This window comes from Polypterus senegalus, unplaced genomic scaffold (assembly GCF_016835505.1).
Source record: "Polypterus senegalus isolate Bchr_013 unplaced genomic scaffold, ASM1683550v1 scaffold_4083, whole genome shotgun sequence".
Taxonomy (NCBI): Eukaryota; Metazoa; Chordata; class Cladistia; order Polypteriformes; family Polypteridae; genus Polypterus; species Polypterus senegalus.
Genome location: NW_024378928.1, coordinates 8,187 through 25,000, shown reverse-complemented (window position 1 = coordinate 25,000; position 16,814 = coordinate 8,187). Strand labels below are relative to the sequence as shown.

Genomic DNA, 16,814 nt, shown 5'->3' with positions numbered 1-16,814 from the left:
TTTGCAAATAAAATATAATAGTGAAAATATTATATATGATATAAAATTACATCATACTTAGCACATAAAATAGTAAGCTAACAATCAATAATTGTGAACAATACTAAGTTTTAATCCCAAAATTCAAGCCTCAGGTCAGGTTGGGGAGCATGCATGACATGACAAAACAGCTCGGGATCCCAGTTGGAAACCCCCTCAGGCAGACACGGTCCAGTCCCACTCTCCAGAAATGACCATCCATCTGCCGCAGCCAGGTCTAACATGGGCATCCCTTTGGCCTGGACCTGCAGCTCGGGTCCTCAATAAAGAGGATCCTGTAAACCGGATCACCCTCAGGGAATCACACCACATGACTATAGTGCTGTAACTGACAGTTCCTCATAATGCAGGTAATGTGCCTCATTAATGGCTCTGTGAGTATCTACTCATTTGACACAAAGTCAAACCAGGGGTACCGAAGTATTCTCCAAAGATACAAGGTAACGAAGGAGTCCAAAATTCATTTCAGGCCACTGGATTGTGTCTATGTTTTGCAACTATATAGTAAAACGGGAAGCACCAGGACTCTAAGGACTTGGACTTTTGTCCTTTTGCAAAGATATCAGGAGTGCCACACACACCTTTCCAATGACCTCATGACCCACCCCACCATGGTCTCCCAATCTGTCTGCTGACTTCATAGGAGGAGTCACCAGGGACATGAATATCATTGCCGAGGTTAGCAAACTTCTCGACAAGGTTGACACGCTCTCCGCAGACGGACACACTGCTGCTGCTGTGCCCAAAAGGTCATTAAAGGCCTGGATCTTGGTTTTTATCCCAGACACTTAGACTGCTCGCTCAGGCTGTCGAGAGCCCTAATCAGAGCCTCCATTGACTACTCATAGACCACAGCATCGTCAGCAAAGTCAAGATCAGTGAACCTTTCCAGCCTGTGTCCCAAAGTCAAGTCCATGGAAGTTTATTAAAATAATATCTATTTACTATTTAGAAGATTAACAGCAGTTGGGATGATGGAGTATTTGAACCAATTACATTTTAATCTGTACATCCTGAGCCTCTGATTTGATGACTTCATTTTTGGAAGCACTTTACTTTCCACATTAGTTAGAACCTTATTAATGTATTGTCCATTTTACAATTTGACTTGTCATATTTTGGCTACTAGCATTAAGATTTCCAAACCAAATAATCAGATCAAAATATATAAAAAATTGACATTCAAGTTTTGCCAGAGCAAAAAAATACTGTTGCCTCTTTATGTAGAGTGCTTCAGTGTTTTGATTAAGTCAGTTTTGAGTTCACTACTCATACATGCACCCACATGATTAAGAGGTATAACTCAAGCTAATGTATATATTTAAGTAGTACACTTAAGTACTGGGCAAAAACCTATACAGACACAGGAAAAATGTACATACATCATGTAGACAGTGACTTTCTTGGGAGCTGAACTCCCTGCAATGATGCACTTAAACTTTCTAATCTCAATTAAATCAAACAATTATTCTTTTTAGTGTTGAATGGTTTAATATTCCAAAAGGAAAAACATTATAAGGAGCTTTTGAGAAAGCAGTTTATTTTTGCGGATAGTATTAAAGTACTGTAAATAGCAACATGAAACCATATCATACATTGAACTCTTCACGGAAAAGCTTGCCATCATCAGCTGAGCGTATCCTAGTCTCCTCTTCCAGACAGTCCACTGGAATTGAAGTATATTTCTTTGAAATGGTTGGAGAGCTGGTAAGGAGCATGACAGTCTGTTCTGTAAAATATAGGAAAATATTACTGTTTTACTATTACTGACACACAAAGGAAAATATTTTAAATTACATGTAAAGGGACTTCTGGTTTCTGGATCAACAATAAATTAAAAAAGTAAGAAAAGAAATATGAGTTTTGTTAAGAGTTGAATTAGTTTGTCTAGTTTGTTATTATACATGGTATCAGGAGACATTGGCTTGCCTTGCACCCATGCTTAACAAGTGGGAGAATCTTATGATCACTTTGAACCTCAGAACTCTTCAGTACTGCAGTCAGTCAATGGTATGTAAAAGTGTTTTAATGATTCACATTCAGGCTTCATTTTATACTGTTTCGTTGTTAATTAGGGTGACAGTAATCTCATTACTTTTGACAGGTTTTTTAACTTATTCAGGGTTTCATTCTACAAGGACTCATGTAATAGGAGCATAACTGAGCATGAGTAAGGAATAAACAGCCAGGCTAACTGCAGTTTCTGTTCAATAAAATAAAAATATGTATTAATACATTATTCTTTTTCATGGCGCTAGGGAGTGGAAATATTTTGCATGTTGGTTAGACACATAAGTACAAAATATAAGTCAAAAGATGTGATCAGTCAGTGCACTGATCTGTGGAGCTTGCATTCAAACAGGTGTCTATATAGACAGATAGTTCTGGCAGTTAACTGTATCGGCATATTGCCTATTTAAATAGTAGACTGCGTGTTTTTTGTCTCTTTGTACACATTGTCTTGTCTTATTTGTACTATGTGTACACTGCGAGCCCTGACCGTCATTATTTCATCTCTCAGTATACTTGTATATTCTTGAGATGACAACAAAGTTTACCTTGACTTTGCTGTACATGTGACACTACTACTACTACTACTACAACATTCACAGATCATACCTTTTTTTAAACAGTGAAGTTAAAAATTGGAGGCGTTTTAAAATGTTGTTTTCCATTTCTAAAGGATTTCTTTATTTTTTCATTAAATGACAAAGTTTCTTTTACACTGACAAAAAATTAATTCTGCCATTGGTTAAAATCCAGTTATATTTCTCTGTTTTATCCATGATCTCATTTGCACTCACATGCAGTAGTTTTGGGAGGAAGAGGCAAATAAATTACATAAAAATTAAATGAGCAAAAGAAACCCTGGCTGGGCATATTTAATTCACAGGACAGGCTGCCACTTTTTCAGTTCAGTAGGCACAGAATTTTCCTACTATATATGACTTAAGACTCTTTGCACAGCACACATGATGAAATTTAGCAGCAGCTATAATATTTTTTTCAAATGGTTTACTCCTCCGACTACTTGCTGTGTCAGGATCTTTCATTGGTCCAGTGTAAAGAAAGGCAAGGGCCACATTTAAAATGTGGGGTAAACTATCTGATCTGGTCTCTTATCAGATCCTGCATTCCTGTCCCTCCAGTCCACATATGTATTATACTCGTATGACTGGCAGAGTTGGTTCTTAAAAAGTGACGGCCTCCTGCTCTTTTACTGTTTCTTCTATTCCTTGATGATGGTATGATACCATCAGACTGTGTTATTTTTTTGATTAAAATGATTTCAACAGTAAATAAAATAGCAATCCTGCAATATAAGTAGCCACCCTGTAGTAAACCTAATGCTGGAGAACTTCTTAACACCCTTCCCAATTAGACATCTGTTTTTGTTTACTTGGAATGGAATCCCCAAATGTGCAGACTTTATTCATTCTGTTCGTTTAGACCAGGGGTGCCCTAATGCATCGATTGCGATCGACCGGTAGATTGGAAAGGGAGTACTGGTAGATTGTGTTGCATTCAAAAAAAAATTTGAAATGTTAGTCTATCACATATCCTCCCTATGGCATTTGCCACTTGATTGACATACAGGGCAGCCAGTCTGAGATCTCTTTTCTTCTAACACACTGATCATCCCGCACACACCATCGAACATGCAAGCTACTGCAAAACTCAGGCTGTGATCTAGTTAGCCTTCCAATTTATATCGACTAAAGAAGGGATTTAAAAAAAAAAATGTTTGGGGAGGGTATGGGCTGAATGTGGAATTGCAAGAGGATTTTTTTTCTCACAATGTCAGAATCGAAATGTGTTTGTCTGATCTGTCAATCTATCATTGCTATTCCAGAGAAGGAAAATGTAGAAAGACACTTTCGAACTGTTTATAAAAACTACAAAACTGAGTTCCTTCCGAAAAGCGATCTGAGAAAGAGAAAGGAGAGGGAACTAAAATCGCAAATAATCGGACAGCCGTCATTTTTCACTCGGCTGAATTCAAAAGCAAAGGCAGACACACCAAAGCATCATTCCGGGTGAGTTACTCGATCATTAAGCATAAGAAGTCCTTCCAAGATGGAGAGATGATAAAAGATGCCTTCGTTGAGGCAGATGGCTAGGGAGAAATTCCTGCTGAGATTTCAAGACCCCTGGCTGGAGAAAAAGGAGTTTCTCCTTGTCATTAAACATGCAGAATACAAGGAACTTAATAACGATCAATGGCCGAAAGACTTGGCATTTTTTTTCTGATCCGACCAACATGTTGAATGAGCTTAATTTACCGCTGTAAGGAAAAGAGAAAACCATGGTCAATATGATTAGCTCAGTTAATGCTTTCAAACGAAAAATGCAACATCTGTCCTCAAAGCTGCAGAGCCTTGATTTGGGGAACATCCAAAACCTCGCGTTAGAGCTGGAGACACAATGGAAAGCGTGTGTGCAACTTGACATCATACGCTACACAGAGCAGATTGAAAATTGCCTGTCAGACTTTATCTAATGAAAAAAAAGTAACGATTCGAGTGTTGTCCAGTGTAGCGGAGTAAGAGTATCGTTTCTTCTTCACAAATGTACTCAAGTAAAGAAAAAAGTATGGTGCAGTAAAACTACTCTTAGAAGTACAATTTTTTTTAAAAAGTTACTCAAGTAAATGTAACTCATTACTACCCACCTCTGATACTCAGTAGATACCTGTATATATATATTATATAATTTTTAATGTAGGTAGATCATTTTGACCTGGTCATTTTAAAAGTAGCTTGCAAGCCGAAAAAGTGTGGGCACTCCTGGTTTAGACTCTCCATCCAGGTCTATGAAATCCAGTCGACACCTTAGCCACAATATATACTGTATTCTCTCACAGAACTGAACGAGAGGAAAGGAGTGTGTGACATCCAATGATTTGTGGGCGCACGTACTGTACAACATATAGGCATAATATTTGAGAGATCAGGCTGAACTTAACAAAGGGGTGGCAGTGCATACTTATAAAACAAACATATTGTTTCTATTGTATGTTTGGAAGATGTGTCTTACAATAATAATGAACATATTGATATATAAAAGGGAAGGGTGAAGAAAAATGTATAGTTTTAAAAGTATGCAAATGTTTCATTCCATTATATACAGTATAAATAATAAGAAAAGGAACTCATGACTGTAAGTAGAATCAGAGAAAGATAATGTAGAAGGACAAAGAGGAGAACTCAGCATCTATAAGCAAACACAGTTTAATATTATGTTCATTATACAATGCAGAAGAGGCAACTAACAAGATCCAGAAAACATATTCCTCTTTTTTTGCAATGTTTGTGATGAAGTTACAGTCTACGTGAAATGGTGTTATTAAAGAAAATGTGCATCAGGAATTGTGCTTATCTTGCTCATGCTTGTTATTGTTTGAAAGAACCAGAAATGTACAGTGCTGGCCTGCCAGATGTGAGTAGTAGCTTGACGCAAAAGTAGTGAATTCCCACTAGACCAACAAGAACTTACCTGTCTGTTTAGGAGCGACAGGCCTAAACAGGTTTTGTATGAGTACCTACCCCCCTCTCCCTAGTCCCACAGAATTTAGAGAAGGAGCCCATGAACCCAAACCACCGCTCAGTGAGTAGTATCAGATGGCAGCTTGTTACATGTCAGAAAGAATGCGTTTTAGCAGAGGGAGAGATGTTTTGCAGAGGCTGGTCGATTTGTGATAAGCATTTTTTATACCTGACCTGGTGGGCATGGTGTGCTCAGATCTGCAGCACTGTCTTCCTGCCCTTTAATGAAGTCAAAAACACAGCAAAAAACGGTGAAATAAAATGATTATGACATTATATTTGGAGAGGATGCGTCTTTTTACTTGTAAAATAGTTCTGTGTTAATATATTAATTAAAAATGAAACATTAATTCATAATAATATGAACAACTAATTAAAAACTCAAACTTATTATTAATAAGAAAATTACTTCTTAAACCTTTTTAAGTAGGAATATTATGCAATAACAGAGGAAACAACTCAAATATTGGCCTCTTAATGTTAGACAGTGTTATGTTCACATGCTACCTGATGAAACAGTTCTTCCTTAAGTCTTAACATAATTTATTGGTGACATTAAAGTTTTTATTTTGCCAAATAACATTTACATGATCAACAGTCTGGCTGAAATTTTCAAAACATACATTTCGTTTTGCATTTTAGTTGTTTGGCTGATACCAGGAGTGCACCACTTTGAACACCCAGAAGCATGAAGGTGCGCTTGAGGACAGGTTGACATGCTGCAAAACGGAAGACTCTGCCTGGTTGGGTATTCATTAATACTATAAGAATGCTCAGTATATGAGTTGTTAGGTGCAGTATGTTTTGGAGTCGTATGTTTTAGCTCCTAGCTTTGAGTGGATACAATACAAAAGCAAAGTATAACGGCACATGGGATTTAACTGACAATCTGCTATCAGAGCTTGTATGGTATGTAGAAGGAACAAAGTATTATTCTACCTGAAGCCTGGAAGAGGACAAAGAGAACAGAAACAAGTCAAAACTAAGAAGACGAAACCTACTGCACCAAAGCCTCATCACTAATAAGAAATCAAAGTCAGGGTGAAAACTGAAATTTTAAAAAACAGAAATTCAAGAGATAAATTCACTCTGTATTCATCTGAGTTTTTATCCAAATCAAGGATATGAATGAATTATCATGCCAGTATTTCAGGGGTTGCGCTGATGACGTGAGACAGGAGTGTCCAACTCCAGTTCTGGTAGGCCGCAGTGGCTGCAGATTTTCATTCTAACCATCTTCTTAACTAGTGAGTCATTTTTCCTGCTGGTTCACTTGTTTTGCCTTATCTTTAATTGACGTCACTCAGACCCTTAAGTTGTTTCTTTTTCCTTAAAGAGCAGCCAAACAATAATGGCCGCCACATGACCAGCTAACCTGAAAATAAAGAAAGTTGAAGGTCTTGGTCATGTTGGTCTGCTCAGGTCACCTTGACGGTGGTCTTAGAAAAAACAGAAAATCAGCAGTCTGCTGTGGCAGAATGAGAGCAGCAACAAATCATGATATTCAATAATGGCTTTAATTAACAGCAAGAATTGGCTTCTCATTAAGAAACTGGTTGGAGTGAAATTGGCTGGAGTTTGAAGCCCTAATGTAGCTGATCATCTGTTGGCTCATTTCACATCTCATTTTTGTTTGGCTGCCATTTAATGATGAAGGAATGAATCAATTCAGAGGACTGAAGCCTGAAAAACAGGGCTATTAAAATGAAGGGAAAAGAAATTAATTAGCAGTGAAAACTGCTCACTGATTAGGAAAAGGGTTAGAATGAAAACCTGCAACCACTGCAGCCCTCCAGGACCGGAGTTGGACACCACTGACGTGCTGTCTGAAACCACATTCATTGTCAACTTGGAGCAGCATTGCGGTAACTGAAACATGATAACGTGGCAGTGCGTAATTGCTGAAACAAAATAACGTTGCAGCACCATAACATAAATAGTGATTGTGATTAGGAGACATGATACTGCAAAGGCAGCTGCACAAAAATGTTCCAAACATAAAGAAACCTATATTCACATGTATACATTTACTAACGAAAATGAATTCAAAGAGAAATACAATTTCAAAGTGAATATCTAATAACAAGTATACTCAATCATTAAATGACAAGTAAAATAACATTTTCAAATTTGCTTAATCCAATTCAGGATTGCAGAGGGCCAGAATCTATAACATTGGGTACAAGGCAAAAACCAACCAAGATCAGACATCAGTTCATAGCAAGGTCCACTCATTTTAAGTTACCTAATACTGTATATACACCTTTGTGGGGGAAAGGTGTAAACTGTACAGCAGGAGGGGGATTTGAACCTAGAACACTAAATATGTGTGGCCACAGCATTACCCACTGTACCTTCTGTTACAGTATGATATCTAAAGACAGAGAAAACAGACTGGGTCAAAATACTGATAAAAACAAAAAAATCAAGCATCAAAAACCAAATGTCTTGTCAGGATATTCATAAATAATGTCTTTAAACTAAGTAGTATTTGTTTTCCATAATTAATACAAATGTGTGTGCTTTGTATTTCATAATTCGATCCAATGAGTGGGTGCAGCGATAGTAACAAAATAGCAGACCTCATTTAAAAAAAACAAAAAACAGAGACACACTTCAAAGTGGCACAATGGTGACAACAATATAATAACAATAAAATAAGTAAATGATATGAAAAATATGTGTGAAAGGCCCCAAAATAACATAAAATTGTTTCTAGGACTAGAAAATGAGTATTTGTCACAACACTATTCTACCCTTAATGGAAAGTAGTGGCTGGCATATTTTCAATAAAGATGACAAAGTGACACTGTGCTGGGGTAGGCAGTTTCAAGCAGACGTCTTCCCAAAGCTCTCTATTATGTTCTGTTGATACTGAACTGTTTCTGTAATGGGATCTTGGTGCAAAGAAGCAATGAACATTTTTCCTGAAAATGTTATTTTTTAATTCTGTAGTGTTTTTGTATCAATAGGGTTTTTTTTTTTTTAACTCCATTGGTCTTGTTGGTTATCAAAAATGTTTTAATTTTCAAAATGACTCATAGTAGCAATACATTTCTTTCAAAGCTGTTTAATTCATCATTTCATTCTCTAAGTCTGTTTAATCCCGTTACAGAGCTACTGGGTACAGTGCAGCAGTTCATCACGGGGATCATTCATTCATTCACTGACTCACTCACTCACATCAAGCCAATATAAAGTCTTTGTGACCAGGGAGTACCTGGAGGAAAAGCCCACTGTTGTTTGGGGGTGGGTGGGGTGGGAATATGACTTATTACACTGAGAGAGGGTGCCAAGGGTAAGAGATAGCACCATAACAGCAAAGTGGTTCAGCCTGTGTGGTGGTTGTGTCTTTAGGTTGTGTTTGCTGAAGCCTATGAATCTCCCGAGTCTATGAGGTCTTTCTCCGAGTCCAAAAAAAATCCCTCTGCTCCTACACTGGCATATGTAGAGCCTTTCCTGCTGCTCCAGGTGTGGCTTTGTTCTTGAAGACATCTGTGTACACCCTCATACGTCCCAATAAATGATTAATATTATTATAAAATTGGTGATGACTACTTGCACTACTTCAGGATCCCATATAATTTACTTCTTGCATGAGACCGTTCTAATCCCCTTAATAGTAGCTATACAGTAACTGCAAATTAACACAAGCTGCAGATGTACTGGGACTGCTTACATGTATCTAAAAATAAAGGATTGCAATTGTATGTAAATATAGGCAAAAATTATAGTAAAAAATGTATACTTCAATTAAAAACACAAGCTAAAATAACAACATTAAGAAATTAAGAAATGTATTTTTCTCATTAACACAAATATAAAAACGTTAGAAAATTTGATAGGCTAGCATTTTCAAATAAATCATAGCACAATATGTTAAAAAGCTATTTTCACTAAGCTAGCAATCATTCAATGGTCATTATTTAACATTATGCTTTTCACAGCACAGCCCTTCACAAGGTGTTTCAAGAAAACATACAAGAGCACACCTTAAAGCAATGTCAATATAAAAGTACAAAAAAAAGTGTCAGTATGTTCTTTTTCCAGTTAATCTGGTTTTACTTGCCCACCCCACAGAAGTGCATGTTAGGTTAATTGTCGATTGTAATCGGTGCTGGTCTGGTACAACAGAGTGAGTGAGGGTGGGTGCCCTGCAATGAGCTGGTGCCTTGTCCATTGGTGAGCCTGCTGCTCTATTACAGCTCCCCCTGACAGGATAAAATGGATGACTGCTCTAATTCCCACTGACAAGATCAATTAAATAATCAGATTACAAGTTCAGAGATTGCTTCTGTAACAAATATACCTTGCTACTTAATATTAAACATGCCATCACAGGGAATGGTGACTTCTAGCATACAAGTTTTTAAAATAACAAAATTCATGTCAGTTTCTAACCTGCTTTGTCCAGACTGGGATCATGTGGTGGGGGCTGCAGCCTATCCCCACTAGCATATGGTGCAAGGCAGGAACAAACAAATTCACAGGGCACCAGTCTATCGCATGGTGAACACGCCGACACACCAGACACAGACTATGGCCAATTTTGCATCATAGGTTCATCTGACCTGCATGCCTTTGGACTGTGGGATCAAACTGAATGACCTGGAGAAAATCCATGCAGACACAGGGGGGACCCAGGACACAAACCCTGGACTCCTTACTGTGAGGCAGCAGTGCTACTACTGTGCCACCGTGCCTCCCTAATAACAGATGTTCATACTGCAAAATATTTATTTTCAATTGTAATTGTGAATGTGTTTTAGGCTTCTATAAAAGAGTTAAGTATAATTATTTGCTCCAATTAAGCATGTGCCGTCGACTGCTGTGAACAATTCAGCTTCTTGCTAGAAGCACGCAGATGCAGTTGTAGTGGCATTTCACAGATTTTCACACAGTCTATACTATTTTATTTTACAGTAAATGCTGCATATACTGTGGTGGGCTGGCACCCTGCCCAGAGTTTGTTTCCTGCCTTGCGTCCTGTGTTGGCTGGGATTGGCTCCAGCAGACCCCCGTGACCCTGTAGTTAGGATATAGCGGGTTGAATACTGGATGGATGCTGCATATACAGGCTCCATGGAACATTGGTTCAGATGATAATTCAAAAGTAATATACTGTACAATAATAAACAGCAGAGTGTGACCAGATGCCACCAGAACGTCACATGGCACCTTTATCTGAACGATCAATTCATTTGTCTCCTTTTTTAATGTTCAATAAAGGGTCATAAACTTAAAGCAAGATCAAATACAAGGTAGGGACCAACAGAGTAAATTCAAGCACACATTTATACCAAGCCAATTTAAAGATTTTCAAGTTACAAACATGTTTATTTTTGTAATGTGAAAGGCATGTAACTAGACATGAGAAAAACATGAAACATCTAGTAACTCAGTGACTTGCCCAAGAACTGCACAAAACTCAACAAAGATGAGAGCCAGCAGCACTGATCACTGTGGCACAGTACCATTCATCTTCAAATAAATCACAAAACCTGAAGAATTAAATTATACGGTCATGGTGGGATGGAATCTATCCAAGTAGCATTGTGCACAAAGTAGAAACCAGCCCTGATTGGAGTGCCATTCTATAGACATCTCCTACATACATCGATCTCTATGCACACGTTCAGTCATTCATTGCCCATTTAAAGTTACCATTTATCTTTATACATACAGTACATCTTTAGGATATTGCAGGAAAAAATATAATGCCTACAGAAAAATTTACACAGGGAATAGACAAGCAGACTGCATACTGGGAGCAACCAGGACAGAATTCAAACTATTTGCCATCACACCCTCCCTATTTTCAAATAATGTAAATATCACATTAAAATAGCACAAATTTTCTTCTTTTTGCGTAATTGTCTGGGACCCAATCCATTGTTTGTTTCTGCCTTCTGTCTCATTCATTTGAAAACTGTGAGGCTTTATGTTGGATTCATTCACTTACTACACTATATTTAGTTCAAAATACAATAGCAAGGAACATAACTAAAACAAAGAAGTATTACCATGCAACTCTAGTTCTTGATTCACTTCTCAAAGCTTACTGCAGTATTAAAATCATTCTTCTCAAATGTAAAGTTGCAAATGGTTTAGTTCCCTCTGACTCCAAGGATAAATACAACTAGTGTAAGTGGCAGATAATAAACCTAATATGAATCTCCTGATTAAAAGAAGTCTATGTTTTTTCCAGGCAGTTCCTATTTCCCCTTTCACTGCCCACACATAATGGAACAGTTTTTTCAGACTTCCGCCGAAAAACATCTCTGTGGTGCAGTAAATCATGTAAAGTCTCCTTAAAAATTTTAATAAGCTGACTACAATTAAGACAACTGTCTAAATGCTACAACTTCAGACGTGAAATTCAAGCTCTGATATATTTTTGCCACAAGGCTTAATGATGAATAATACATTGAAGAAAAGTTGTGTTTAATTTTGAGTTTTGCTCTTTAGGCGCACTTGATTTTTTGTCAGAAACCTGACATTTTTTTCCCTAACAGGTTGGTGATCCAACTGAGTTGACATTTACCAGCAATAACAGTTATTTCAAAGTCGTCAGAAATTCCTAAGACAAAATAATAAATGGCTGCCAGTGCGTCTCTATGTCACAGCTGGAATCAAGGGGCATTACATAAGAATAATGGATTCATGTTTCACTTGCCCCACTGGCCATAGCTTTGGAAACCTTTTTAAGTGTCTCTGAGATGAATCTGTTTTTAGATTCAAGACTTGAAACAGTCTGTTCATGTTCACATCAGTTGTCACTCAGAAGGCCAGTTAGGAGTCGCCGATTAATCCTTTGGGATGTGGGAAGAAACTGGAGTACCTAGAGAACATCCATGGGGAGAATGTGCAAATTCCTCACAGACAGTGGTCAGCCTGGCAATCGATCCTGAGCTGTAAAGCATCAGTGCAAACCACTGCGCCACACTGCTTTCCATCAAACAAACATATTAGTTGCTATCATATATAATATCTAGTATCATTTTCAATATGTAATGGAAATTTTAAACATATGAATGCAAGGTAACATATATCTGATTTATATTTGGGAAAATTATATTTTGAGCCAATACACATATATAAATTTCACTTCACTATTATTTTCTTATAAACAGGTTGCGGCTTCCTCTTTCCAAGAAGAAAGCATAGGTACCCTATTTTGATCAGTTATTCTGACTTACAACATCTTGTGGAACAAACTACATTTACATTTAGAAATCTTCCTAACCACTAACTTATTACATTAATACATACGTCAAATTCAAATCCACTTCATTTACTTCAGGGGAATATAAAGATGGAGCCTATGTGGGCAGCATCAGAAGAAAGACCTGAAGTGGAGTGCTAATCCATTGCATGACTTGCTCACACACAAACTCACACACAGAAAAATCCATACAAACAAAAAGAAACATGCAAACTCCACACACCCTTCTGGAGCTTTGAAGCCATAAGAAAATGAGAAAATCATTAGTCTGTTACTGATGTTCTCCTTCAGGCTTTGAGAGACTGGGAGCATTGATTCAAAAGAGCAATTTATCGTGCAATACTTTAAGTATGTTTATTGTATTTACTATACTCTATATAAAAATTCCATATACTTTCAGCTGTTTATTTTAAATAAGAATTTGAACATAAAATGTATTCCTAAATGGTCTAAATTGTAGTAACATATCTACTTGTTCAGAGTGTAAAGATTCAGTCCCTTCACTCCCAACTGATAAGCCGCAGCCTAAATACGATCTCAGTAGATCAGTTTTATGATATATAGATCTATAGTATGATTCTCGGCAATTTTGCATAGCAAGATCATTTTGAAAAATAAAACCTCTTTAAGGGAAACACATTTTTTTTAAACATTAAGCAACAAAAGTGCAATGGTAGAAAATTAGGTTAACCACTTACAGGAAGTACGAAACTCAATATTAGAATTATTATTTAAAATGCAAGCTGATTTATTTTATTTCAGCAATTTCCTCCACTGTGCAGCACAGGAAATAATGCAACAGTCTAGATTGTCTCAGTATCAAAGGCCTGCGACTTTTTGAACATTTAAAATATTGGTCTGCTTAATTGATGCGATGTAGTTAAAAATATAGAGGCATTTTTTAAGGGCATTTATAAATAACATAAATTTGAGTGATTTTAGGTATTAATCAACTAAATATAAGCATACATACAAATATGTCTTGCATTTGCATTCCTAATATGCATCAGTAAAATGCTGTTAAAAAAGGAGTGAAAGAACACACTTTCCAATTTAGATTTATAAAGTCTACTATTTAAAGTAGATGGAAACTAAAATTAAAAAAGAAAATCCAAATTTCTGATCTTTTGAGATTACTAACAAATAGAAATTTTTGTTTTAATTATATGTACTGTATCTGCAAGTGATAGAGGCCTTTAACTGCATACTGCTGGTCCATCGCACAAATTTACTACAGAGATTATATATACAGTATATGGTTTTCAGGTTGCTTGGTATCAGTATGTATTGTATACATTCTGATGATAGAGCTTTGCACTTTATTCATTAGAAATCCAGAGTTCCCACTGTCATCTGACAATGACACCATAACTTTTTATATAGTTGATTCCTAAAAATATGTGTAACTGTTCTTGTGTTTTCAATGAGAATATGTACACTCTATAAAACGCCATTCCATCAATCAATCTTTTTTTTTTTTTTGATTGTCCTTAATTGTGAGAGCTGGAAAATTTCCTAGCAGCGACACGTGTAATGCAGAAAACAGCCCTGATGGGGATACCATCACAGGACACAGTCATGTAAACAGCCACATTCACTGACACGGGGCCAACAACTAAGCTAATCTGCATGTTTTGAGCGAGGAACATTAAAAGAATTTTATATAAAAAGTGTGAACCACTGCTAGCTACGATTCTTATGCAAAATGTGGAGAACTGATGTTGAACTATAGGAAGCATTTGCTTGCAGCTAAATTGGGGCACATCCACTTATAAACGTTTAAGAGGGGCAATGCTTTTTCACAACGTACTAATTGATGATAAAATACTTTATTCATTATATATACTAAATATTTTGAAAACGTGTTATGTGTTTACTTAGCTATTAGACTTTGGTTCCAAACCTGAACATATGTCCAAAAATTGTATTAATACAGGAATTCAGTATTTGCAGATACTTTTTATGGCATTATATTCCATTCAATTTCTGAAACCGTTTTTTTTCCATTACACGCTTGTAAGTTTACTTTAAGGGTATCAGACAGAAGGATGGTACCAGCCTAAACGAAATCTCTAAATGAAATATGCCTCCCTAATACTGGAGAAACTTGTTCTCATACTGTACTTAAATAACCAAACTCTTTCATAAAATGGCAGTTTACAGTTAACAACAAACTACATTTTTTAAATACAGGGAGAAGAAGCAGACTAAGTGTGTAACTGAGCATGGAATAGAAACTACATCTCTGGAGATGTGAGACAGAAGCAATAACTGTTCTGCTAACATAGTACCTGTACAACAAATACAATTTAGAAAAATAATCACTCTTTTAAAATAGTGAAAATAATAAGAGTGTAAAAATGCAAACTCATTGATGGATTTTCATTGGCATGTTTTACGTTCACTGCTGTGTAGACCAAAAAAAGAAGATTTAGCAAATTCTCTGAACGCTGTGGGATTAAGGCGACAAATGACTTGCCACAGCATGCAGATTAGCTCCCTTAATGGAATGCTAACATTTTCTGTTCAACATTCCATTCCTTTCTTCCAATATCAGTGATCTCTAGAAAAAAAGGCATTTTAGCCACTTCCATATATGAAAGAATTTAAAAAAAAATTAATTGACTGCTGCCAAATTACCTCCTGGGGACAAATAAAGTTCTTTCTAAATGTAAATCTAGTTGCACATTACAAATATGTACTGCATCACCAACCTTTTTTGAATTAAAAAGGCTTATGCGTAAGTGCACTAATTCCTTGGGTGAACAGTAAGGGCATATTTTATGATATATTATTTTATGCTTTTTGGGACTCTGCTTTTTTGATTCTTAACTTTATATAAAATGACATGGTTAACCAAAGCTCCTTTGAGGTGAAATATGTATATTTATGCTAAGGGCAACAAAGGAAAAATTAATTGATGCCCAAGACAACAGTTTATTATTGAATATGTTGGTGACATTGAATCTTGTTTACAACTCAAAACAGATTTTTAAATTTAGAGAAATAATTATACATTTACTTTAAATATGACGAAGTGTTCTACATGATCCTTTAAGTGCTGATCAGACATACTCTTTGACTTTGTGTTGAAAGCATTCTCATATTCCGGTTCAGTATACGTGAGCACTCGCCACCACAGGAAATACAGAAACTCAGCCGTGTTCTAGCCTTCAATACAATTTCACCATAAAACAATTTGTTGAAAAAACCCTGCATTTCAACTCTAGTTTAAACTATGACTTCAAACAATTATAAATACACGGTAGATGTTACCTTGTTCTTCCAAAATGCCATTTGGTATCTTCTTGTCAACGGTGCTGACAGCCGCTTTCCTTTGGTTTCTAAACCTGTGAAGTAAGTGAAGAAAATGTCACAAATGCGCCACACCAGGATGGTTTCACAACTTCATAGATTTACTAACTGTCAAAAAAAGGAAGAATAACTACCATTTAAAACTCAAAAACTGATTTCTTTGCATGAGAAATCCACAAATAATATTAGTAACAAGCGGCTCTGGCCCAAAGGCAAACTTCAGCCTAACAAAATGTCTCAGGCGCTTGCAGCCTGCTTTCAGTTTTGAAAAGGCAGCACTATGGTTAATCTGTGCCTCGCCTAGGGGCGGCTACTTGTTCTGCACTTGTCACACACAGCAGCTGACGTAGCTATCACAACAGCTTTTTTTTTTTCTCCTTACCTAAAAAAGTAGACAGCTGACAGAATGAGAATGATCAATAGAAGGAGTACCACAAGGATTATGGGGAGAAAGGATGAACTTTTATCTGAAAAGAAAAGAAAAAAAAACAGAACCTGTCAGTAATCTTAATAAAATCAAGACAAACACGCCTTTTCTAGGGCTGAAATCAGTCGTTTAGGTTCAGAATGTTCACATTTTCAGAATTCTCTTTGAACTATAACAGGAACTGCACAGCAGTCTTTTGATTTACTACATGTTTTGCTCATTAATTCTAGTCCAACATTTTATTAGTTCAGTTGTTTTCTTA

At 36.6% G+C, this 16,814-nt stretch overlaps 1 protein-coding gene across 3 annotated transcripts; it reads right to left on the bottom strand.

Annotated features, from left to right (window-relative positions):
- Positions 1 to 1,581: 1,581 nt before the first annotated feature.
- On the bottom strand, positions 1,582 to 16,589 carry LOC120519725 (receptor-type tyrosine-protein phosphatase epsilon-like). Of its 3 annotated transcripts, XM_039742581.1 has the most exons (4): positions 16,260 to 16,374; positions 16,087 to 16,160; positions 5,760 to 5,804; positions 1,582 to 1,768 (listed from the first exon to the last, which is right to left on the bottom strand). In XM_039742581.1, the coding sequence occupies exons 1-4, from the start codon at positions 16,289 to 16,291 to the stop codon at positions 1,629 to 1,631; spliced, it is 291 nt and encodes a 96-aa protein (XP_039598515.1). In that variant the 5' UTR covers positions 16,292 to 16,374; the 3' UTR covers positions 1,582 to 1,628. The 3 variants fall into 3 exon arrangements, 2 of the variants coding, with proteins under 2 accessions (XP_039598515.1, XP_039598516.1); XR_005631627.1 differs by lacking the exons at positions 5,760 to 5,804; positions 16,260 to 16,374 and adding an exon at positions 16,508 to 16,589; XM_039742582.1 differs by lacking the exon at positions 5,760 to 5,804.
- Between the last annotated feature and the right edge of the window lie 225 nt (positions 16,590 to 16,814).